We start from the raw sequence: 26,714 nt of genomic DNA, 5'->3' as shown, positions 1-26,714 counted from the left end.
CAAGGCCCCGGATCTCAAACAAATGTAGTTCTAAATGTATTCCCGATGACTGAGCAATCAACGCTTTTTTCATATCTCTGACAGTCGTGGTTGTTGACCTTTAGCTTTCAAGTGTACCCAGACTTCTGCTTTCATTTTATATTGAGCCGTTTCTTGACTAGGCTGCAATCAAGCAACGCCTACATCTGATTTCAGATGTACTAGGTATACAAATGTTTATAAAAACAACTAAAAGGGCACCCAGTGGGCGCAGACCTCCGCCAAGGCTGTCTCCATAATTGAAAAACTATGCATGGATCTGCTCCCTATTTAATGGGTTTTTACTTTGCCCTTTCCACAAAGTTTTATTAAAATTGGTTCAGAAGTTGTGCTCAACACAACTAAACAAACCAAAAACATATCCTCCTTAGCGAAGGTTATAAAAGGTACTTTGCTATATTTAAATTAAAAGGGCGGAATCTCATTGCAGCATCTTTATCCAAGCTACTTTAGCAAGATTCTTCAGGAGTTGGAGGTCACCACCACAGTGTTTCTCATGAATTGTAATAGTCTGCTTTCAATGTTTGGGTTCGTTTCAAGGTGCCACTCAGCTCTCGGTAAATCAGTCCGAGGTGTGGGCGCTAAAGCAACTCTGGCTTGACCCTACCAATCAAATGTCTGTCTCTGACCCAGTCTTTCAGCCCACAGAATGGGAAAAAAGGGAAGTCTTATTGTTGCCTGTTAGATAAAAGCATTGCGTCTCGTTGTCATAGCATCCACACAATAAACAAAAGTGCTCTGGGTATCACAGCAAATGCTTTAGGGGGACGTCAAACACCTCATGGCATATCTGCAGCACTAATGGATAAGTTCTCAATCCCTGTAAACCAGTGGCATATCTTTGCAAAAATAAAATGGGGAAAAGTTGCTCTCCAGCAGCCGCCACTGCTACACGCATGGAAGCTGGATGAATAACATTTTCCTCAAAGCGTTGAAAATGAAAAATAAATTCACAAAGCGGATGTTTTATCTCAGTGTTTTCATTATGAAAGCAAGGTCATGTTTTTTAAAGTTTACTGAGTTATCTGAAAAACCTCCCGGGTGCTCCAGGTGTTGTTTAATTCCAATTTACATTTTGGAAAGCAGGTTAAAAGTACGTGCACTCATTCTCTGGACCACTTCAATTAATAACCTCCACTGACTTGGGGAAGGTCATATCTGCACCTTTTTCTTAGGCAGCACTACCCTGATAAACTTTCTGTGGTACTTGTGCTTTTAAGCACTGCACAAGCTAAGCTGCATCAACATTACATCCCTACTTACTATACAGAATATTTCAACCATAACAAAGCAGATTTTTTATAGACAATGTTAACAATTATGAGACAGGTAGAGACTTAAATCCATAAATTATTATCTTGTAAAATTCTGACCAAAACATTTAAAAATGGTAAATTAGAAAATAAAGGTTTTTGAGAATTGATATAATAATGTGTCATGTTTTTTTTCCCTCTGTGGGACGAAATAAAGGCATTCTGATCTGTTAACTTTAACCTATAAATGGATCATGTTATTTTATATAACATAGTTTTAACCGTTTTTAATGTTGTTTAAATGTTGTATGCTCTGTAACCATATCATTGATATATAGCCTATATATTCAACGTTTATAATGGATTTTTGTTGTAAAACTGCATTTCAAATATTGGTGTGTTTCCTCTGTTTCGGGATCCTTCTGTTAACAGTTTTTGAATACTTTTCTCTATATGTAAAGTTTATATTATAATAGAAGTAGTAGCAGCATTGTAGCCTATTAGTATATTAGTAGTGGAAGCACTGGCAGCACTAAAGAAGCAGCAGTTGGTTGAATGTCGCTTTCTGTATTGTCTTTCTCTATTGACAAATGCTGCATTCCTCTTTGTCACGTGACCAGCCCGCTGTCTAATCACGTCGTTCAAATGGAGTGACGCAGGAAATTCAAAGTCGGCAGCAACGTCTCTGCTAAGAGTTTTAGCCTGCAGCATTTTCACCGGCAGCTGAAGCTTTTTAAAAGCTTCTAAAAGTTATTTATCTCCATGTTTTCATACGAGGGAATCGGGATTTCACTATAAGAATGAATGGTAAAGTTATTGGAACGGGTCCATACCGGGCAACCAAGCTGGTGAGTCTGTTGTTAGCAGAGCAAAGATAAATGTTACGTGAATGTGAGACTTTACGCTAAGTTGTAACGTTAACATTAACTTGCTATGTGCATTTCATGTTGGAAGCGTTACATAACGTACTTTCCAGCTTTCATTTCATTACGTTTTAAGCTAACAGTTGTTTTACTTTTGCTCTGGTAACGTGACTGAGTTTACGCGTTTTAAATAGTCGGCACCAAATAATAGGACATACTAAAAGGGCTCGAAATGTATGTTCAACCAAAGCAACTTTTTATGAAAAAGTTCAGCTCTGCTTTTCTGTGTTTGACCTGACTTTATCAGAACTATGCAGTAAGTGTTGTTTAGCATTTAGAATCACCTCATTTACATAAGTATTCCCAAGTGTTTACGTAAAGGGAAATTGCTGTATCTACCAGGTTAATGGAGTGCTAATGTGTTCTCTGTGTTAATGCAACATGCATCCTTGGCAGTCACTATCAGCTATTTAATTACATGTTAAAGAAAAACACAACATGCAATATTGTTTCTGGCTTTTTGGAATATTTAACCCCTTTCAACACCATTCAATTACTGCATGGCTTACATTAATGCAACACCCACACACATAATCTATATGTTGTTACATGCAATAGTGAACATACCACATTAACAACAGGCTGGCATTTTATTTTTTAAATGCACATTTGAATCCCAGTGAGTTATTTACAAACCACATGGTTCCCCATAAGCCTTTTTGATTACAGCGCCACTTACAGTCCCAGCATATGTACTACAGCGTTTCCAGCGGCCTCGTTTGAACAGACACGTTAAATGAAACAAATGCATGTGAACGGAAGACTTTTTTGAATACGCATACTGTGCATAAACGCAAACGGTCCCGTGTGAGCGGGGCCTTAATTCTTAAATACTAAAAGCACAGGTGTTCCTGATATATTTAACGAGCGCTGTGTTCCACTTAAGGCGCCGTTTACACGAGGAGAAAACTGCTTGTATCTGCATAGTTTCGCGTGCGTATAGCCCTATTATTTACACGAGGCCGATAGAAACTGACCCCGCAAACGATAACGGGTCCCAAGGTGGATAGATTTGCAAACGAAGCGCTCTGGGGGGTCAACCGAGTCCGTGTAATCACCTCTATACGAATATTTCCTGAAAAAATTGCGATAGCCCCACCTCTCCTGCTCACTGCTGTAGCAACTATCAAAAATAGCTGTGTTAATTAAACGCACAAGGGGTTCTTGAATGAAATAATATTATAAAAGGCAAACCAGAATTGTTAACGCCCAATATACTCCTTAAACAAAATAAACAGAGTCAGATTTTATGCATTGATCCATTATATTGACAAAGGTGCGATCTCACCCGGTGTTTGTAGAGAATATCTCTCTTTCTGAGCCGTCCTCTCCACAGAGACGTGCTTCTTGGTCGGTCGATGCAATATCCACAGATTCGGTTTCTTTCAGTTAACTTCCCCGTTGCATTTATCCATATGCTGAGGAAATGACTATATCCCGCTGAATACCAGCAATCGCCACACACTTCCTCCTGTCAGTAGCTACTGCTAGTGCTACTGCTACTGACCATGCTACAGATATTAGTGCAAAATCTACAGCTCCTCTACCACAACCATCAGCAATAAGTGGACATGGAGAATTACATGAACTACATGTTGCTAAATACACCGCGGGGCTTAAACAGAAGGGTAGCCATGGCAACATTGCAGCGGGGCTGCTCGGGCTGCTCTTCTTCGCGGCTTTTGGTGTATTTTGGCGGAAGTTACAGCGCCACTTACAGTCCCGGCATATGTACTACAGCGTTTCCAGCGGCCTCGTTTGAACAGACACGTTAAATGAAACGAATGCATGTGAACGGAAGACTTTTTTGAATACGCATACTGTGCATAAACGCAAACGGTCCCGTGTGAGCCTCCAGCATGCACAATAGCAGGGTCCTGAAACAAAAGCAGCTTAATGGAATTTATTCAGCCATTGTCCATTTTATTATTTGAACCTCTGCCTTTCTTTCTGTGACATTGTCAACATGTCTTTGTTACTATGTCAGGACAATCTCTTTAGAAAAGCCCTCTGCTTGGTCAATTCAATGAGATGAAGTTTGACAGTGCACTTGAAAAAAACTAAAATGGTGTACCATACTATTTTTACATTTTCCTGATTGTTTTCTGCCTAGTTTATTCAGCTAGAGCTAGGTCTCATACAGCATGGAGCATGTTGAAATACAGTTTATTGAAGTGTTCTTAACAAACTAAAGTTAGTACGTTGTAAAAACATATTTATTTCCCCCAGTGGTGAGCCGTCAGGGCCCTCTAGGCCCTCTGTGAGGGCCTAAGATATTCCAAAAAATAATATTTAAAAACATTAAAAAAAAATATATTTTTTTTAAATATATATTTTTTTAATATTATTTTTGTTATATTTTTCATTAGTTTTACCGAAAAACTTTCGATAAACTTGATTTAATTGTATTTAAAATAACATTTCCAAAGAAATAAATCCTTCGAATCTGCCTGTTCATTCTCTGTTTGAATGTAGGGGTTACATGAAAGAAGCTCGCCTGGCCCTCTCTGCGATTCACAGAGGGCCCGCTATAGGAACTGAACGAGAGAGTAATGTCAAATGACAGTACAATTGACCAATCATATCTTCCCTCTAAATGGGTGGGTTTTATTATCGCGGACATTATGACAAGTTCCGCCCGCTGTGAAACTTTTCTTGTTTCCATAGCAACAACAACTTCCTGTCAACAGCGTGAACTCGCCTTCAAAATAAAAGCATGCCAAATTACACTTAAGACATACAACGGCAATGAAAGTAACAAACACAATGCAATATCATTTTCAATGTCAAAGAACACAAATTGGGTTCACAGGTGTTGTTTTGTGTGGTAGAGGGTCGCTGTCATTGATGCGTTTTGCACCCTGGGCCGTTGTTTTGATATTCCGCTGAAGTATACGCTGTGACGTAATAACTCTTTTTTTTTCTTTTTTCGAGGGAAGGGGTGGGGGTCAGAGGGCCTAGGTATAAAGCTCACGGCTCGCCACTGATTTCCCCCCAATGCCCGTTTTTCTCAGGAGACACACATTCCACTTCCCCAAAAAATACCGATAAGCTGGAGAGACATGCCGAAAGACTTTCTTTATGAATGAAAGAATACTTGTGCCTCTTCCCCCAATTGGCTCCAGACTTACTTCTTGGCTTTTAAATGTCTTAAAGCTCCCATGTCATGCTTTTCCGGTTATTACCCGTCCCCTTGTGTGTTATGAAGGTTTTTATGCATGTAAACGGTGTGCAGAGTCAAAACCCTCAAAGTACACCCTGTAGCGAGTAAAACTCTAACACAGAAAATACCTCCCCAAAACGCCTCGTTGGAGATACGTCACTGCCCATTTGAGTCTTCCATTTAGTTCCGGGTACCGCCTGATGTCATGCGGTACCCGGAACGAAATGGACCAATCCCGAAGAGCTATGGCCACACCAGCAGCGGCGTGTTCCTCCTCCAGAGGTTCGAAGAACCGGCATTTCACAGACGAAAGCTTCCAAAACATTGCCCAGTTTGAGGCCGGATATGCACAGCTTGTTTGGACCGTTTGGAGCAGGGGAAGATCTGGGTATACAACCTGTAAGTTTGCATTGTTATTTGTGTATTTATCAAACAAGACTGTTTAAATGTGTAAACTGTGTTGGACTGCTAAGCCATTGACACAGTGCTAACTGTGCTAACTAAGTTGCTAGAGTTTCCATATATCAACTCTAATATCAGCAGATGGCCTTGCATACATGTATCTCATAGCAGGAGAATGTCTGCATTCACACACAAAATACCTATTGACAGTATACTGCGGGTGATTTGCCGGTCAGTCGCGAAACGTAATTACATTATAGCTGGCGTAGCGATCTAACACACGGAGCTTGAGCTAGTTTTGGTCAGAAAAACATTTTTGTGATGCTACGTTGCTAGCGTTTAAATATATCAACTACAATGTCAGCAGATGGCCTTACATGTTTGTCATGGCAGGAGAATGTCTGCAGTCACACACGGAATACTCATACAGTATACTCCGGTTTACCGTACATTGTGACCGTACATATACTGCATGTAGCTAACGAGGCTAGCTGTATGCTAGCGCAAAACAATGTATTCATGCAAGTTACATTGTATGGTAGCAGAATACCCGTATACGATTGCAATTATAAACACGTTATTGCTAGCCTAATATGAACCACTAGCTTTTGTTCATAGTAGTTTTATTACACTGCATTATAGTTGCCTTTCCTCCAAGCTAACGTTCATATCGTGTTAGCTACCAAGGTAAACAAAGCTAGGTTAGCATATTAGCAGGCAAGCTGTTCATTACACAACTACTACTAACGAATCTAAAACAACTAAGTTTCTCTAATATTTTGTGATTTGCATTTGATTTCGTCCAGCCAGATCCTGGCGGACAATCCATGACGGGGAAGGGATTCTACTACTACTGAGGCGTCGTGCTAAAAGGCACCGCACCGCACCGGCTGTGCGCAGGCAAGAGGAGGAGGAATGGATGATATACCGTGTATATATGTATATTTATGTTCATTTTGTACATTTCTAAAAATAAAGTTTAATGGAAATACTTAGTAGGCCTATCCTTTCTTCCCTGAATTCATATATAGCAAACCATGATTTGATTTCTCATCAAACAGTAGTAGTTTATAACGGGTAAAAATAACTTACTCTTTGTTATGAGAGTAGCTCGTAGGCCACAACGGAAAGACAAGGAGACATACACGAGTTTACAAAACCACGGCACATTTATTGTGGTAAATGCAAAGATAGGTGGTTGAGAGGATCGCAGAGTTAGTCTTCCTGCAGCCGCTTTGGAGAGAGACTGGGGCCGTAGTGTCCGGAGGTGTCCGTGATCGCGCTGATTACCCTCTTCAGCTCCACCCCATCGTAAGACAAAGGCCCTGGGGCCGTCACACTCTTCTATAACAACAGTTAAAAATATATATGTATATAAAATATACCGCTGTACCGACGCCATGATAAGACTGATGTTACGCTGAGAGCAGCCGGGAAAAGCACTGACATGGGCGCAGCCTCTCTGGTGGTTGACTAATCAGAACGAGTGGCCGAGCTGACCAATCGGAGCACACTAGGCTCACAGGGAGGGGGGGGCAAGAGCTCCAACGAGTCGTTTAGTGGAGAAAGTGAATACTGCTGAATACACATGCTTGACAGAGATGCTGTATGCGAAACCAATGTGAGTTTGGAAAATTGCACAGTATAAATCTATTTTAGTATACCTCAACAATGTAATTATGATCAGTGGAAATGGCCATGACATGGGCCCTTTAAGTTTTTCAATTTTTCACATCTGACGTTTATTTATTTTCAAAATTCGGACCAACAGAAGTGGGCAGTAATTTGCTTCAAACAGTGTGATAATCTCCTGGGTTGTAATGACCTTGTAAAACCAACATTTCCTGCTCCATCTCTACTTCTATCTACTTCCATCTTCTTATTCTTTTCTTTTTTTATCTACTACTACTTCTGGTGACTAGATGAGTGTCGTCTGGATATTGCGTGTGATTTTAATCACTATTCAGAGACTAGTTATGTGCACATATTTACTGCTGCAACATAATATTGTATGAATAAAATGAGTAACATGCACCGTTTTTTACTACAACAAGCTCTATATGTGTGCCTGTTTTCCCAGTTACGAGAACAGTGTAACAAAGCCTCAATAACATTAAAAACAGGAACTCAGTGAATGCATAAAATGCTGCTATCTGGGCTCTATTAGCAGTGTTGCTAGATGTAGTTGGTTTCCTCCCAAATGGGCTTGTTTCATTAAGTTGGACGGGGAAAATTGTGTTGGGCTGGTAAATGAAATTTGGAATGCTTTTGTCAACATGTTGCTGGTTTTTGAACATATTGTGGAAACAATATTACCAAACAATCCTGTCATTTTATGGTCGATCCAATTAACGGTTGTGTTCACTCACTCATATTATTGACTCATTTATAAATAGTTGATTTTTACAAGTTGTACAATTGAATTAATCTTAACTGATAACTAATGACCCAGTGTTTCCCACAGAATTTGATTCTATTTGTGGGGGCACCGCACCGCACACTAGTAGTGGTGTTCCAGGCGGGATTTGAACTCGCAACCTTCCGATCATCAGCCCACCTCACTATCCATTAGACCACCAACATTATTTGTTTTTCTTTTTTTATGAGATCCATTTGTAGCGGACGATATTTAATTGTGGCGGCCCGCCACAAATAAATCAATGTATGGGAAACACTGACCTATTATCTGTAGTTATCGTTGACTGACCAGTGTTTCCCCTAGGATGGAGTCATAGCAGCGGTGCTAAGGCACGTGGGCCCAGTATAATGTGAGCGCGGAGCGCGTGGAATTTTTTAGTGTGTGCGCGTGCGAAGTGCGCCCCGCCAATTTGTTTCTATGTGTCTGCCAGCACAAGAAAGGCTCTTGAGGCCTAGTACCAGGGCCGGTTCTAGCCAATTTGCTGCCCTAGGCGAGATTTTAGGCGAGATTTTATATATAAAGAATAAATGAAAAATCTCTACAAAAGACAAATACACTACAAAAACAGAAACTTATTGACATAGGTAATATATGTCAAAATGGCTTCAAATGTATTCAGTATTGTATGAACATGTTTGAATTGGGGGGTGGACGTCACATCCTCTAGAGGGGTCCGGGGGTATGCCCCCCCGGGAAGTTTTTTTGAACATTTTAAAGTAAAATGCTTCAATCTGGTGCACTTTGAGCACACAATTACTAGAGACCTGATCTAGGGGGTACAACTCTAAAACACCCATATGAAAAAGATCGGTTTACATTTTAATAATCAAATAAGTATGTGAACATAACCAATACCCTACCATAGCCAATAACAAATAAATGTAACTTATTTTATTTTTGTTGTTCATTCATATCTTATTTTACCTAGTTAACATTTATTTATTTATGCATATTTTTGTATCTCTCCAACTTTAAACGATATTTTTGGTTTACTGTCCTATAGTATACATTGGAATGATTTCAAACCTGTTTTTATTTATCCTAATAATTATAAAGGAGTGCCTTGGAAATATGTGTTTACATAATTTGTGGTCAAAACGTTTGAGACCCACTGAGATAACTTAGACTAAAATGAACTATCTAAACACTCAGAGAGTCCTTTACCTCACTGAGCCTCTCAGTCTGACAGGAGAGCTCTCCTCCACCCTGGTTGTAGAAACATCTACTTCTTATATCCGTTAGCGCAGCTAGCACCAGATTCTAATAACAACAGCGCCGGTACCGGTGCGCCCTCTCCCTGACGTCAGGACAGTGTTCAAATCTGGATCAGTTTTATCAGATCCGTTGCAGCCCCTTTTTTAGAGATTTGGGTATGGAGGAAAATAGAGAGGGTTGTGTTTTCTGACACTTGGTGAGTTCCCTGGAACACCGGGGACACATATTCATGTATAAAAGACGTACAAAAGTGCATTTTGCATGATAGGTCCCCTTTAATTATGAATGTTGTTACATCAAGGCCGCGAGCGCCAACGGTCAAAAAGGTTTTTCCCCTACCAGCGCAAAGCCCCCCAGATCTGGCGCCCATGCCAAAAATCGGCCCTGCCTTGTACATACAGTGGCAATGTCTCAAGATTTAGCAAAAATACACCTTTATTGAACATACAGTAACACAAATATTACAAATCCACATAACAAACAATCAAAAATGAAAAAGGGTTGCCACTTATTATTATTTTAATAAAAAAATAAAAAGTAATATATACAAATAGCGGCGCTGCGCCGCCGCTATTTGTATATAGGGGAAACACTGCTGACTGCACCCTTATCTTTGGTTATTTGATTCAGACATTAAGCTTTGTATGATTGTGATCTTTTTACCCTTCTATTGCATATGTGAAGGTTTAATGTAGTTTCTGGTAGGTTATGATTTAAGGTTATTTTTTACTGAGTGAGGCTTGCAACTATCCATCTGATCTGGCAACACTGTCTATCATAGAAGCAGCCTAAGTGACATATTTACATGCCATATCTTACAGTATTACACTAGATTGCAAACAAACACATCTGAATTCACTGTCTGTAGCAGAAGTTTTCTCAGCATTTGTCACACCAAGTTGTCTCCCTCCCTCTGTCACATGTGTCTCCCATCTCTGCAGTGGAATGAAACCATTAAACTGTTCCGTGGAGGCTTGCCGCTGAGAAGGCACTGGGCGAACTTCCGCTCCTATGATTGCAGTTTCACAGCAGCTGAGGCTGTCGATTATCTGCACGATCTGCTGAGGCGCAATTACAACTTTGGGCCCGAAGTGACTCGCTACCAGACTTTGCAGCTGCTCAGGAAGTTCCTCAAGGCTCATGTAATCGAAGACATCAAAGGACGCCACGGGACAGAGGACTTTGAAGACAATGGCCATCTGTACAGGTACTTAATTATCATCCTGTACTGTTCATGGTATTTGACACACTAGTGTTGCACGAGTGGTGCATTAATGTCGTATTTTTTAAGGCTGACAGGGAAGCATCGCTCCCTCGACAAAAAGTAATGGGATTATTCCATTGGATTTCACAATATTGAAGGAAAATAAGATCTGTGGCGAACACGTTTATGATACATACTTGTTTTATTCGGCAGAATAATCTAAACATTTTACCACAAATGTTGTTATAGTTGAAGAGTGAATGCAATCGGCAGAAGTAGAAAGCTAACGTTAGGCTATAAACCAATGACATCAATGTCGCATAGGTTCATGTCACCACCGCTAAGCTAACAAACTTGTGATCAGCGAGATGACATTTAGTACTCTAATCTTAGTAACTTGTTAGCAACCATCATTTTTAAGACAAGGAAAAGCTTCAGACATTAATGGTTGAGTTTTTACTGACATATTCCAAGTTCAACAGACCTCACAACAGGCATCGAACAACAAACGAGTTCAATAAACCTTTGACTTCGAGTGAGGGAACCAGAAGTGGTGAAATGCTCACTCCTTTCCTGGTTCTAGGACTCATTCCTGCACCACTCAACCGCTTTTGCTTTTGCTCTTGCTCTTACCTCCCTTAGTCCCGCTTCCAATCCTACACCTCACCGCAGCATCACGTTCTTGGCTCAGTCAAATGAGGGAAAATAAGTCTGGATTAGGCTTTTTGAGCATTTGACATGATCTTATGAAAGAATGATTCAAATAAGGGTTATCAGGTGTTCGTACTGGGTAGTCGATTTAAGTGAAAATAAATGTGTCCTTCCCAACACTATATTAGTGTTGTTGTTGCTTCTTTAGAGTTGGCCCCTTCATCAGTTTCAGCTAAACCCAGTGCTGTTGTCTCTCTCTTCAGGTTCCCCCCACTGTCTCCCCTGAAATCCTTCCCAACAAAGCCTCTGTTTAGAGACTGCAGTGACCTTCCCAGACTCATTCGTTGGGACGACTACGAAGAATTACCTCAGCGGGAAAACATAGCACCGCTGAAGTCTTCTGTCATGGTGAGAGGAAGACAAAGATGTGTCAGCTGCTCCACTGCCTTGCCTAGACTCACGCAGCGCTTAATGTGCTTAAGCGTATTCATGGAGAGCAAATGGCAAGAGGAGATGATTTCAAGTCTCTACTCTGATGCAATTACAGCTGTAATCAGTCATTCTGCACTTTTAAAGCAAAGTGCAATGAGAGGTAATGCAGTACAAGAGGCCTATATTTTTACTTACTGCAGCTGAAGTTTATTTGTTGAACTTCATTTTATGGTGCAGCTTTATGGATGTGTGTTTAATAGCATTATATTGAAGGGCTTTTCTAATACTTTGTTCACTATATTTGCATTTATGGAGAAAAAATCTGCGGAAATCTATACACCAACAATACAATACTGTGGAACGACAACAAAAACTACAGTTTGAAAAAAAACCTGATTAATGTTAACATGTGATTCAAACATTGACAGAAATGAAATTTGTGTTATTTGTTAACATGAAAGCTGTTTGTTTTTGTACTTTTGTATTGTATTGTACTTTAGGCAGTTACACACTGCCTACATTTTGTTCTGCCCTCATAATCTAAGTCAAAAGTAACCTTTTCTCATTCATGTATCCATTTTTTTTTTTAATCAGACCTCAGATCTGTGGAATAAGAGGCACAGTGTTGCTATTGGGGATGTGAATGAATGCAAGCTCATACGAAGGAAGGAGATAACTACGAAGCAAGTGGACCACATCTGGAAATCAATGACAGCTGAGCAGTATGTAACCTATCCAGAACCTTTCGTAAACACTTAATCTGTTCATGTTATTTTTAACATTTGCTCTAAATCAGTGTTTTCCTAACATATTTTCTACCATGACACTTACTTACTTTTTTCTTTTAAATTGGCTTATATTTAATATTAACATGTTAACTGTTTGCCTTTAGCCCCCACTCCACAGGAGGTTTCTGGTGTTGTGTTAATGTGGAGATGAGAGCCAGATCACACATATATGCAATACCATGCAGATAGGGATGTTTACAATGTTCACCACTCTAGATAATTAATGGCAACTCTTTTGTTTCAGTTTACAGAGAGTGTTGGGCCTAAAGTCACTGGATGGCGTTTTAAACCCTACGCATGTGAACGGCAAGCACATCGTGCACAACGTGTTCAGCGTGAATAAGACGGGCATAGTCGTACTGGAGAACAAAGCAGGTATGATGCTTTGCTTCACAATAAAAAAATAAAATGTGTTTTGTTGCAACATATATTACAACTCCCCTATCTTCTTTTGCATCTCCAGAGGACATGCCATATTGGGTGGTATCAGCAATGAAATGCCTCGCCAATTGTAAGTGTACATTTTATACTCACTTTTGAAAAAACTCACCATCTGCTTCAGGACTGCAGTGAGTCTTCCACCTCAAGGACATAAGTACTTAAACCTGAGAGCTTATGCTACAGTTACTTCACTAATGATCATTTTGAAAAAGTAGGTTCCAGATGGTAGATATCTTACTTTGAGTTGAACTGTTTACATAATATGAGTGATTCCGCACACATAAACCATAAAAACGTAAGTAGCTGGTTTGCATTTTGATCTGCACGATCACATTAACTGGGGTTTGTCGTAGACATTCAATGTGAATGTCCTTAAAGTGAGAGACGAACAAATAATGTGTTAATAAGAGATGCCTGGAACTGATCCTGAACAATACAGAACACACCATTTCCAAACACACACACGGAGGCAGGTGCTGAAAAAGAAGCAGGGATTGTACGCACATTGTTCCCTGTGAATCTTCCCATGCCAACAGCACTTTCATAGGCATGGATCAAAGCTAGCAAAGAGGCCCCATAGTGAAAGTTCATTGCAGTCACATCATTAAAGCTCAAGGAATATATCACTTAAATGTAATGCAGTTGAGGTGAAATTACAATAAATCTGGATACATTTCTATAACAGATATATTTGCTATTGTCTTGCTTTCTGTGTGCTTTCTCAGGGCCGAATGGCAATGGAAGCAAACAGCCGGCGTATCCTGGTTTTGAGAGGGATGTTCTGAAAACAGTAGCGGATTACTTCCAGAGGCTCAAAGAACCACTGCTGACTTACCATCTCTACGAAGTCTTTGTCAACATTCTCAGTGAGTGCTTCACCGCATGCATCTACTGATATGTGTGTGAACAGTGTGTGTTTGACTCTCCTCTTCCTCATGTCTCTGCAGGTTTGCAGCAGCAGCAGGAGGTGGCTACTGAAGCTCTGCAGCTCAGCACCCTCCTACTGCCCCCCCCCAACAGAAGACGCATCCAGCTTCTCCTGCGGCTCATGGCCCGGGTGTGCCAGAATCCCCACCTGCCCCCCCTCAATGACGCCATCGCCACCCGCACACTGGTACACGTATCCAAAGTTTTAACATTCTGTTTGTGTGACTTTTCAAGGACACAGTGTAACCAATGGCGCGTTCACACCGGAGTACTTTTCCTACAATAGTTCATCAGAACTCAGATATATTTGCGTTCACACCAAAAAGCCCCCTGAACTAAATTAGTTCATCAGAACCATTTTTACCCCCTTTTCAGTCCCTGCTAGAGAGCAGGGACTTTTGTCGGAGAAAAAGGTTCCTATGTCTGATTGGCTGGGCGGAATGCAAACCACGCCCCGTAAAACTCCCAAAAAGTTTTGTGAAGCCGCCATCAAGGTTCAAGGTTCTTTATTGTCAATCTGACATAGTTACAGAGTAATTATGTAGTTGAAAATCTTATGTCACAGGCTTCTCCAACAATGCAACATAATAACATAATAACAATAAGAGCAAGAGCAATACAAAAAGAATAATAGTTATAAAATAAAATAAAGTTATGATAAAGTTATGATGTGGAATAGTGCAATAGAGTCTATATACAAGTTATTGGAATGATATATATATATATATATTAGGTATTAGATACATACTACTGAGTAGCAGATGAATGTTTGAAGTTGTTTCAACAGTTCAATTTTTTAACAGTCTCACTGCCCGCGGGAAGAAACTGTCTCCGAATCTTCTTGTCCTTGCCAGGATGCTGCGGTAACGTCTGCCAGACGGCAACAGAAAGAACAGTTTGTGGCTGGGGTGATGGGGGTCTTTGATAATCCGTAGTGATTTCTTCCTGAGCTGCTGGGAGTAAAGGTCCTCCATGGATGGCAGCTCCGTCCTGGTGATGTGCTGTGCAGTTTTCACCACCCTCTGTAAAGCCTTACGATCGAGGTCGGTGCAGCTGCCGTACCAGGCCGTCATGCTGCCAGTGAGGATACTCTCTATCGTGCACCTGTAGAAGTTGCAGAGTATCCTGGAATCCATTTTGAACCTCCTCAACCTGCGGAGGAAGAAGAGCCGCTGTCGAGCTTTCTTGGTGATGGTGGTGGTGTGAAGAGACCATGTCAGGTCCTCAGTGATGTGGACCCCAAGGAACCTGAAGCTTTTGACTCTCTCCACCGTAGTCCCATTGATGGCGATGGGGGCGTGTCCCTCTCCCTGCTGCTTCCTGTAATCCACAATCAGCTCCTTTGTTTTGCTGATGTTGAGATGGAGGTTGTTATCCTGGCACCAAGATGTCAGGTTTTCGACCTCCTCTCCATGTTATTATCCTCGCATTAGCATTATTAGCATTAGCATTAGGCCAGCGCACAAACGCAGAGAGACTAACTTATGGCAACACAAAAGAAAACATGGGAGCGGTGGAGATGAGGAGGTGTCGGCGTTCTGGCAATTTACTCGGAAGGCTTCAGTAGAAGCTGCTGGGAGTCCCAGCAGCTTCTACTGAAGCCAGTCCCTAACTCCGGGGACTTCCGGCCGGGGACTTCGGGCGGCAGTATACGCCGTGAAGTTGTTTGCGGCCTGCCAGTAAACCCAAAGCAGAAGAAGAAGAAGTGACGTCAGCGGCTTCATTTGCCTAATCCACCCCCAGGAACTCATTGCGGTGTGAACGCGATCTGCTTTAGTTCATCAGAACTAAAAGAGATCTCATGAACTATTGTGGGAAAAGAACTTGGTGTGAACGCCCCTAAACACTTTAAGTCCCCATTACCTTTTATAAAACTTTGCATAGAAGAGGTTTTGTTTGCTATAGTCGTTGTATATTTGTATTTAATTAAAAAAACACTATCGAGAACTCTAACACAGTATGGAAGGGGGGCAAGGACACACACATTCTAGCCTCTGGGCACAGAGGAATATTGTTTGTTCAGAATCATATCATGCTACCTGTGAAAATGTAATGGAAAGTGGGCAATCTTTTTTTGCATGTCTATTCATTCTGTTTAAAGCCGGCATTTCTGCACAGTGGCAGATAACAATGAGCTACACTAATATCATTTTGTGTGTCTGGCGAAGCCACACACAGTCTAGTATTCGACATACTTATCTCATCTTATTCTCCTTCTTCCGCCACAAATGTTGTCATGCTACTCGTCCGGCAGTGTTGACACGAAACACACAAAAAACACATCAAAACGTGCGGAAGGACTGGGATCGGGTTGCTTTTTCTGCGATCATTTGCCCCATAGGAATGAATGGGAAATCCATTTGAACAGAGCTATAAAAAAAAACACCCCACTTCGACCCCATACAGATTCCACATACTTTAACGTAGAACAGAAATTACAAGTTTAAACGGTTCTCTAGACTATAGACTTCATTAGACTAATTGGATATTTTTTGATAGCTAGTACGGTTCTCACGTAGTCGCAGCTTACGTTTTGTGAACATTTCACACTGTTTCCCATTTTATAATGGGTGTGTATGAGAGAGTTAAGACTTAGAGTGGGTGACATCACGGCTAGAGGGGAGAGGAGCTGGAAAATCTGAAGAGTTTTTTCCAACTGTTGCTCGGCTGGCCACAATTTTCACTCTTCATACATCATTTGGTGATCATAATGTAGGGAAATTTGTCACGGCCGCACCGATATGCTCATTTAATCAAACGGACTTACATATAGCAAACACAGAGTCATCGATGTTCATCTGGTATCCTAGATACTCTGGGTAGGATACTTAGCTGATTGGAGTTACAGTATTTTACTTGGAAGCAATAATGCAGCACAATATTGTCAATACATTCTCTGACAGGCTGTCTCTCATTCACTGGCAGGGCGTTGCCGTGGAAACGCTTTGAACACACCTGTCGGTCGTTAACTAAATCCAGTGGTAATCTAAAGATGTTCAGAAACGATGCAGGAATGTGGTACAAGACTCCAAAAATGTAATGGATAAACAGTTAAAATAATAATTAAAATAGTCAGCTAAAATGAATGGATATTCTTTGTTGTACCTCAACAATACAACTAATGCTATTAACAGGGGTGCACATAACTTTTTTTTGTGAGTTACTCAGATGTGTACTAGACAGCGTTTGGTACTCACCCCACACGAAGCGTGGTCCTCCTCAGTGTCTCCTTCACTGTCCTCTATTTATACTTCTTGCATGAAGATGCACCTCCCTGTCTCTTTTTAAGCCTCCGATTTGCTTTCTCTAAAAAACTTGTTGCCAAAACTGTAAAGTCCTTGCATTTCCTGAGGCCAAGTTGAAGGATCAAATACTAAGAAATTATCACATGACTTGAAGTCATATCTGATTTCAGATGTGGGAAGTTACTAAGTACACTTATTCAAGTACTGTACTTAAGTACAATTTTGAGATATTTGTACTTTACTTGACTTTGATGCTACTGTGTACTTCTACTCCACTACAGTTCAGAGGTAAATGGTGTACTTCTACTCCATTACATGTATTGAATACCTTTAGTTACTTTACAGATCTGGACTAATGATGTGAAATATAATCAAGTGTTAAATCAGACTTTAGTTCCACCTGGAGTAAATTCACAAGCTACCCTGCAGTATACAAAGTCATTCAAACTAGCTGCACCTTTACCAGCTTTGAGAACACTTTCATGATCAATCACTATAAAACGTATCCTATATATTATTCTGAAATGGACCAATCTGCACAATCACTACTTTTACTTTTGGTACTTTAACTATATTTTGATAATACTTTTCAAATTTTACTTGAGTAACATTTTGAATGCAGGACTTTTACTGTAACAGAGTATTCCTACACAAGATCTGAGTACTTCTTCCACCTCTGTCTGATTTCAAACTCTTCCATTAACACCCCGAGTAAGTTTGCAAATGTGTGTTTTACTCTACTTTGTTGTAAATAAAACTGCAGCAGCTTGACCACAAAGCGTGAACGTTGTGATCAGCTGATTTTGCGCAGTTCTCCAGTGTGTGCACGGGGCACAGAATGTGCAGCCAGTTGGCGGAGTTTTGGCACAATTCTGTTGTTCATACCAAAGTTAACCCTGTCTGTGCACACGGTGAACAACTCTATCGTCCAGTGATCTAAGCCTCTGCCTCCTGTAAAGCTTCACAGGTCCGTCGGTTATGTCCTGCGCGGCTCGGCCAGCACCCAGGTCAATCGAGTGTTTACAAGAAACACGTGTAGACGAAATATGTGTTTTGTTTTGAGGTACGCAAAGGCGCGTAGTGACACAAGTGACGTTACGCAATTCCGATTTTTACCGCACCTGCGTACCAGTTATGTGCACCCCTGGCTATTAATACTTACAAAGCGGGGGTAATGTTAGCATCGGTACGCGCACCCAAGTTTCAGTCACACAGTCAACATTTCTCTGAATTTTCTAGTTTGTATTATACTATTTTTAAAACTGCATTCCAGTAATGGCTTTATTATAATTATTATTTTCGCAAACACTTCAGACTACACGAGGAATGTCAATTTCAAAAGTCAACATTTTCCCAAAAAAGATATATGTAATTGTTTCAATCCTTATTTCTTAGTGTTTAGCCTTTAAAAAAAACACTGCGGTTAAAAAGCTCTTTCCGTTTGCGCACAAAAATAAGCATGGACTTTATATTTAAAAAAGATCTTACAAAAAATACATTCAATACAGCCCTATGCTATCTGCTACCAGCAGTATAGAATCATGAGATCTGAAATGAGTGTCCTTTCACTGAATTTAAAACAGGCATATCTGATCGGATGTTTTATCAGCAACTCAGAATATATAAAGTTAACATTTGTTGTCTCGATAAAACTGGAAAGCTCAAAACATGCCCAGTCTGTAACACTGCATGCATACAAAACTGAGATATTAAAAGTTTTACAAAAGTGTTGTTTGGTTGAGACTTTATTGGTGGATCATGGTTTCTAACTCTTCTCTCGTTGTGTTCTGGTCCAGATGGTGCAGATGTTCTCCCACTGCGTCCTGGGCTCTGTGGATGAGATGGACCTGGACGAGCTGCTCTCCACCAAACTGGTGACCTTCATGATGGAGCACCACAACACCATCTTCCAAGTCCCTGCAAAGCTGCGTAGCCAGGTCCAGGAGCACCTGTCCCACCTGAAGAGGGCTCAAGTCAGTTCACTCTCTAAGCCTTCAATTAATGACACTAATGACTGTGTGACGAAGCCGGATGGTTCCATCCTCTTGCCAAGCACGAGGCGGGAGAAGTGGGGAGACATTAATATATGAATGAAAGCCTCATAAAGCCATGGATCTCTCTGTTATTAAGAGTTGGAAACATTTTAGGCATTAACTGTATTCCTCTTGATGGTTTAGTCTCCAGCATCTTTAGTGACACATTCACTGGATTTTTTGTATTTTGCTGTTCTGTTTGTGTATGTTTCTTGGCAGCTCTCTCTGCCCCTCGCTTTGGTCTCGTTTGAAAAGCTTGACTAAATTATTAATTACATGATCGGTAAACAAATACCTTTTTGCATTTACAAGCTAGTTCGTAGTTCAAAGATTTTTGAATAAATGGGCCCTATTGTGCTTTTTTGGGGTTCTCCCTTTACTGTAGTGCAGTGGTTCTAAAACTCTTTCTGTCAGGAGGGGGAAAAAAGTCGGCCCCCCCCCCCCCAACACAAATAGTCACGTAATGGGCCAAGTTAACATTTATTAAAATACATCAATTATGAGAATTCCTTTAAAAAAAAAATCACTTTGCTAGAACAGTGATAATAAAACAATGCTCCATAAGACTGTGCTCAAAAATTATAATAAATAATACAATTGTGCAATCCCTTTGCTAGAACAATAACTTATAATACTTTGCCACTTTGCAATCTGTTCAAAAAATGAAAAGAATGAAAATGCTGATATTTGGCCAAAAAGTGTGTCTTATCACAGCATTAGTGGCTGCAATGAGCCTGTTTGGCAGGGTTACAGGCTTGACCTTCCATCCTCATCTACATTACACACCTGTGTCCTACAGCGCCCTCATAGGTTTCTAAGTGTAACTACATGACACAAACAGTTTTTTTTTTTTTTGTCATGAAATGTTTTCCCCCTGTCATGCCTCTACGGGACCCCCACTTTGAGAAACACTGCTGTAGTGTGTTATATAGGTTTTTGTGCATTTTAATGGTCTGCAAAGGCTTAAGTCCCCAAGTTCCCTCTATATGGAATTTCTCACACACACACACACACACACACACACACAGAATTGAGAATGACTGAAGGTGAAGGTAGTTTTCCTGGTTTGAATTTACGCTCAACTTCATTCAACTTGAGACAGACCGAGTGAGAGTTTTGGGCTTTCTGTTGATCGCCTTTATGTAGTCAGAGGGCTCTTGTTCCTTTTATTTTAGCCATCTGTGCACATTTGGTTCATCTTGATGTGTGCATGTGTTTTATTTTGGCAGGCAGATCATACAAAAATAGAACACAGTCTATATTGACTGTCAACATTGTTTGGAAATGCTTGATTTTATCTTTTCATCCAACAGTGGAAGCACAGGCTTAAACTCCCCTGCTGTCAATGAGAAGCTGTAAATGGTGGGAGAGAAACTCCCTCTGGAGGGAACGTTGTGATTTTAGCCTTTGCAGACCCTTTACATGCACAGGAACCTATATAACACACTACAGGAATGCATAATAGTACCCCCTTAATTATCACACTTAAACGGTTCTGGGGAGCATGTATAACCAGTTAGCCACTGTATGGGTAACGGGACAATTATTAAGAGACTAGATCCTAACCAATCAGAATTCAGCCTCCGAAATGTACAATATCAGAATAAGAAACACTTTATTTATCCTTGTGGAAACAGTGGTTCCAGTTCCAATAGTAATAACAGTCATCATCACTGGCATATACTGAATCTTTTGTATTTGATTTGGTAAATCATAAGCTTCAGGTAAAGCCCCTGTCACACTGTCCCGAAATTGACACCAGATGGACACACAAATATGGAATTGTGAATTTCGCACGAAGATGGCCCCGAACTTGATCAAAAGCCAAGCAACAGCCGAAGCAAGTATGATGCCTACAGAAGGCCTGAACCCAGCTCACACTGTCCGCTCCTCGCAGCAGCGAGCCCCGCAACGTCCCGCCAACACGGCACCCAGACCCCACGCAGCATTCTCATCTGTTTGTCATTACTGGTGTCATTTTCTGGTTGCTAACAAACGCCATTGTAACACATAAACACTGATGTTCCGCTGTAACGGTGATGATCTCATCAGAGCACAGTGGGCTCATAGGGAGGGGGGGGCAGGAGCTCCAACAAGCCGTTTAGGACAGAGAGTGAATACACATACTATACAGAGATGCTGTATGAGAAACCCATGTGAGTTTGGAAAATTGCACAATATAAATCTATTCTAGTATACCTCAACAATGGAATTATGATCAGTAGAAATGGCCATGACATGGGACCTTTAAGATGCCCTCACGAATGGCCCGATGTTACGATCAGAGCCACATTTGAACATTTCCTTTATCGTGTGTCCATCTGGTGTCAATTTCGGGACAGTGTGACAGGGGCTTAACTGGCTGTATGTTTTTAGAAGATATTTTGCTTATTTACTTTATAACTTTTGACCCTGAGTGTTGTGGGTTTACATCATTTGCTGGTGATAATGCAGTAAATAAGAACATTTCAAATGCACTTTACCTTTATTTCTTCATAAAATAACAAGTGAGCAAATATCCAGAATATTGTACTTTGGGCAACAGCTGTGTTGGTGCATCACTATATATGTATCCAACATTTCCTCTGCCTTCCATCAGATCAAATACGCGGGTTCAGACACAGACTTCAGCTCCTCCCCAGCTTTCTGTAAACAGATCCGCAGGGTGGAGTCGGAGGAGCAGAGGGTGATAGGAACGCAGACCCCGCTGCAAGCGCTGCTGGAGGGCCTGATCGCAGACAGAGAACTCCCTGCCAAGGACAAGAGGAAACGCCTCAAACAGGTAGGGCTGGACTAATATGTTTTAAAAGAGAAATGTCATTAAATATAGATCTCAGAGGCCCTTCATGAAGTTATACTGTAATGATGCATATCCTTTCCGTTTCAGTTCCAGAGGTCGTACCCAGACGTCTATAACTATCGATTTCCCACGGAGGAAAGCAAAGCTGCTGCACTGCCTGAGAAAGCCCCACGACTCAAACCTCACCTCATGTTCCTCAGGAAACCTTTCCAGCCCTTCCAGAGGAGCTGGAGCTTCAGAGCGTGAGGAACCCCGCTGACACATCTACTCTCATGCTGTACACACAACTCTAACTCAGCGTCATGAGGAGAAGACTGTGGCTGTAACGGTACTCTGGCCATACAAATAATGTTTAAAAAGACTGGACTAGGCTGTAGCACTGTTAACCTAAGATAATACTGTAAAGGGTTGCTTCACACAAATACACTTAATTATAATAATAATAATAATAATAAGACATCCTAACTGTTTTACTCTTAGCACTATCTGAGGGTGCATTTACACGGGAACGCAAACGAACCGAATTCGATATCAAAAAAGTATTCCGTTCACACGGATACAGCTCAATAAACGTGTCCCTTCACACGAGACCGCTCGACCCGTTGGAGGCTGGAGACGCTGTAGTACATATGCCGGGCCTGTAAGTGGCGCTGTACTTCCCCCACAAAATACACCAAAAGCAGCGAAGAAGACCCCCGAGCATGGTTGCATGGTTGCCCTTCTGTTTATTCTCCGCGGTGGATTTAGCAACATGTAGTTCATGTAGTTCTCCATGTCCACTTGTTGTTGATGGTTGTGGTAGAGGAGCTGTAGATTTTGCACTAACATCTGTAGCATGGTCAGTAGCAGTAGCTACTGACCATGCTACAGCAGTGAGCAGGAGAGGTGGGGCTATGGCTTCATCGTTATCAGGAAATGATCGTATAGGGCGTACACACGGAGCCGTTTGGCCCCCCAGAGCATTCCGTTTGCAGATCTATCCACCTTGGGACCCGTTATCGTTTTAGGCGTCCGTTTCCGTGGTTCCGTTACGGCCTTGTGTGAACGAACGGGCTATACGAAAGAGAAAAGTAGCGGATATAACCCGTTTCGTTCCCGTGTAAACAGCTAAATGTGATCTAAATGTCTGAATTGACCCTTTAAAATAATACATTTTTACTGTTACTAGATGACTTGAACAAAGTATAGGAAAGGATGATGCACTAACAGAACCACTCGTGTTTCTTAAAATGAACTCTCATAGTTGTTCAACAAATGTATATTGGTACATAATTTACTAAGATACTGTACATTAGAAATATCGTAAGCAGGCATGGCATTGAATGACATTGGCCTTGCTGTATCTTGATTGAATGAAATGCATTTCTTAATAATTTGTTTACGAAAAGTAAATGATCATACTCGCAAAGCATTTCTATTGATGTATAATTTTGTACTGTTTCATATTCAGATCATTTTTTGAATAGGCCTTCAAACTGATGTCATTTCATTTGATTGACTCTTGGCAATGCAAAGAGCATTTCATTTTTATAAACACTGTTTATGTGATCTTGAATCTAGGCAGCTCCAAGACCAATATTATCTATAATTGTTATCTTTGTCACTTAATGTCAGTAAACATATCACAGGATTGATAAGAAATGCAGCATATGTGAGGTGTTGCATAACTGAGAAGCTGTATTGAAATATAGATGATAATTGCTAACATTCGTAACTACAAAACAAATAAGGAAAAAAGTAGATGAAATTGCTTTAAAAATGGTACAACTACATTTAAAACATTTGATATCCATATGCTAAACCCTAATCTCAGAAAAAGGAAGGAAAGGCTAAATCAAACATTTCTCATGTTAGAAACGGTCCTTTCTAAGCCCTCCTTCCAGATGACTGGACGGGTCCCGCTGCACTACGACTCATTTCATGTTTTTACTTGTTGGTTTTATTCTGTATATAAGAACTGTTTTATTCATTGTTACATATTTCAATTGTTCAATTTGGTCATTTTCTATTACCTGCTGTTCTTTAACTTCAATCAGGTTGTTTTTCACTTAATTTGACACTTAAAATTGTTTATTTTTTATAATGATTAAGTACTGATATTCCTATATGGATTTCAATTAATGCTCTTAAATAAATGTAATAATGCTGGAATAACTGTTACCCTTGAATTGCTGCTCTTCGCTGGAAAAATTCAACAGAATGAAAGTGAATGCATGTTGATACTGATTTTTCTATAAATATTCTAATTGGCAAATGTGACCGTTTTTTTGTCTTTTTTCTTGGCAATTATGGGTAGTTATTTGTGGCATACAGTACATAAGGAAATATGGTGTTGATGTAACCAAAACTTCTACATTCTCCAGCGTAGGATTGGCAACTGCAATTGGTGTAATTTATTGTACATCATCACCTCCTGTTCAACAGAAATATCATTAATGCAACACACAGTTAGATATTTTTTTCAATTGTTACATCTGTGCTTTGTTGGTTTGCCTGAACCAAAATCACATTTTCCAAAAGCAGTCATTTATCCTAGAAGCAGTATATTCGAGGAGGATCAAGAATATTGCCTTTAAACCAGGGGTTCCCAACCTTTATTGTGCCAAGGACCGGTTGATACATTAAAAAAAAATCGCGGACCGGTTGTCAATTTTAACTGATTTTAATATTTACTCACCACCAGCAGGTAGCAACAGAGGCTAATTGTATGTAACAGCCTGAACAAATACTAGAACAATATGCATCCAAAACATATTAACAAAGTTTAAAAAAGAACCGGTGTTGTTTTTTGGTTTTTCGGAAAATCAAAAAACCGACGTTATTCAGTTTTTAAACCAAAACGGGAAAACGTGTGTGTGTGTGTGTGTGTGTGTGTGTGTGTGTGTGTGTGTGTGTGTGGTGTGTGTGTGTGTGTGTGTGTGTGTGTGTGTGTGTGTGTGGTGTGTGTGTGTGTGTGTGTGTGTGTGTGTGTGTGTGGGTGTGTGTGTGTGTGTGTGTGTGTGTGTGTGTGTGTGTGTGTGTGTGTGAGAATTTATTTTGGGAACAGCCGCATATATGCCGGTGTCGGACAAACACACCGAACACACTGAGCTGAGCAGAGCACATACACACACACATCATGCGCCTTGGTGACTGACAGGACATCTCCTTCATAAAACTAATAAAAGGGGGAGTAATCGGGCAGGTAGATGTGTGTGTGTGTGGTTAACACGTTGCAGCCTGCAGTCACTCTTAAGCTGTTCTGATGAAGTTAAACACAGCGAAGGCGGTGCGTAAAAAGGCACAGCTCTTTACCGAGTATACGTCCCGCTGCCTCCTGATGCTGCAGCCATGTCATGAAAGAGGTTTCCTTCTATAAAGCAGCTGCGGGCAGCAGATACCGTGAGAGTCCCGGACATTAATTCATAGATCAAGGCAGACTGGTTTACTCTCCTGTTTTGCCAATCCGGTGCTTAAACAAATAGCTCTACACCCCTGGCCGACATGTCCTTAAAATGAAGTCCGAGTTTGAAATATATCTCAAATAATGTATGCACCACCATTTCCCCACATAAACATAACAGTCTGCAATCAAACGGTTGTCTCCTGTGCGCTCCTCTTCCTACTTGGCGCACCGGTAACATGCTCGTGCGCACAAGAGGCTGAGACAGGCTGAGCCGCCGAATCCCTCGGAACATCATAAAAGCCATTTTCAACGGTTTTCTGGTGAAAGATTAACTAGCTACTGGATGAAATAATATGACTGGGTGGCATAGGTGCGAAAATTAAAACACTTTTTGAAAAGAATATGATAAAATATTTTTATATATTTATAATTCTGCAAATATTACGATAAACTCACAGCTATTTCGCGGCCCGGCAGTAACACCTCCGCGGCCCGGTACCGGTCCGCGGACCGGGGGTTGGGAACCCCTGCTTTAAACAACATCTAATGGACATACTGTACTTTTCAAGCAATATTAATTTGCATTTTTGCTAGAGTGCTAGAGAATGAAAGAATGGGATATTCTAAATGTAATTTGTCTGCTCTTTTCTGTGTCTAACTTTTCTGTAGTGATGGTAATCATACGCTGTCTGACAGATGATATGAATATACAGGGTGCTAGAGTGACAGTGATATATTTAGCTGCGATCAGATTTGGGGGGTGGGGGGTTGGTGCAGTGTTTTTGTATGATTGCACAAGAGATGCAAGTCAGCAGCTGACACCTGCAACATTTCACAAGGAAACATCCCACGCTGCAAACACTTCGGCTCGTGTGCTGAGTAAGAAAGTAAACTTCATTATCCCACACAAGTCCTCCCCACAGATATGATTCACAATGTTGAAGCAACTGCACAAAAACAGCAACTTTCAAGGTATTCTGGTGGCACCAGTTAAGGTTTTAGAGAAAATAAGAAATGATAGATAAAATTAGCAAATTCTGACCCTTACACGTATACATTGGTCTTTGCCATCTGTATTTTTTATACAAGCACTGGGCTGTTGGTAAAGTTTAAAATCTTTAATGTCAACGGATGGTTTATACATGATGTGACACGCTGACGAAACATGTTTAACATGCTAACAATCTTACAAATTCAAGTCGATTTGACATGTTAAGCGACAATGATTTTGTATTGATATGTAGGCTATTTAGCTCGGGTGACTTACTCCAAGGCCTCGTGTGCCTCAATGCTCTGACTTCACAGCCTGTAGGTACTGTTGACCTGATTCTGGTGCTTGATGGTGTCTGCACCTATCATCAATGTTTCTGAAATGAATCCTGAGAGGGACATGA

At 40.8% G+C, this 26,714-nt stretch overlaps 1 protein-coding gene across 1 annotated transcript; it reads left to right on the top strand.

The window, feature by feature from the left end:
- The first annotated feature begins 1,970 nt into the window (after positions 1 to 1,970).
- On the top strand, positions 1,971 to 22,502 carry depdc1b (DEP domain containing 1B). The gene is made up of 11 exons (XM_034127785.1): positions 1,971 to 2,140; positions 10,356 to 10,621; positions 11,533 to 11,677; positions 12,296 to 12,423; positions 12,734 to 12,864; positions 12,953 to 13,000; positions 13,656 to 13,796; positions 13,878 to 14,044; positions 18,899 to 19,075; positions 21,735 to 21,917; positions 22,023 to 22,502. The coding sequence occupies exons 1-11, from the start codon at positions 2,093 to 2,095 to the stop codon at positions 22,179 to 22,181; spliced, it is 1,593 nt and encodes a 530-aa protein (XP_033983676.1). The 5' UTR covers positions 1,971 to 2,092; the 3' UTR covers positions 22,182 to 22,502.
- The last annotated feature ends 4,212 nt before the right edge of the window (positions 22,503 to 26,714 follow it).

Source organism: Trematomus bernacchii, unplaced genomic scaffold, assembly GCF_902827165.1.
Source record: "Trematomus bernacchii unplaced genomic scaffold, fTreBer1.1, whole genome shotgun sequence".
In the NCBI taxonomy this organism is placed as follows: domain Eukaryota; kingdom Metazoa; phylum Chordata; class Actinopteri; order Perciformes; family Nototheniidae; genus Trematomus; species Trematomus bernacchii.
This window is presented reverse-complemented; position numbering and strand designations above follow the sequence as displayed.

Bases quoted from the DNA above. Each gene is read 5' to 3' on its own strand.
- depdc1b (XM_034127785.1), top strand. From the start codon at position 2,093: ATGAATGGTAAAGTTATTGGAACGGGTCCATACCGGGCAACCAAGCTG. The intron at 14,045-18,898 runs GTACACGTATCC...GTTCTGGTCCAG, and splicing joins CCATCGCCACCCGCACACTG to ATGGTGCAGATGTTCTCCCA. The intron at 19,076-21,734 runs GTCAGTTCACTC...GCCTTCCATCAG, and splicing joins CCCACCTGAAGAGGGCTCAA to ATCAAATACGCGGGTTCAGA.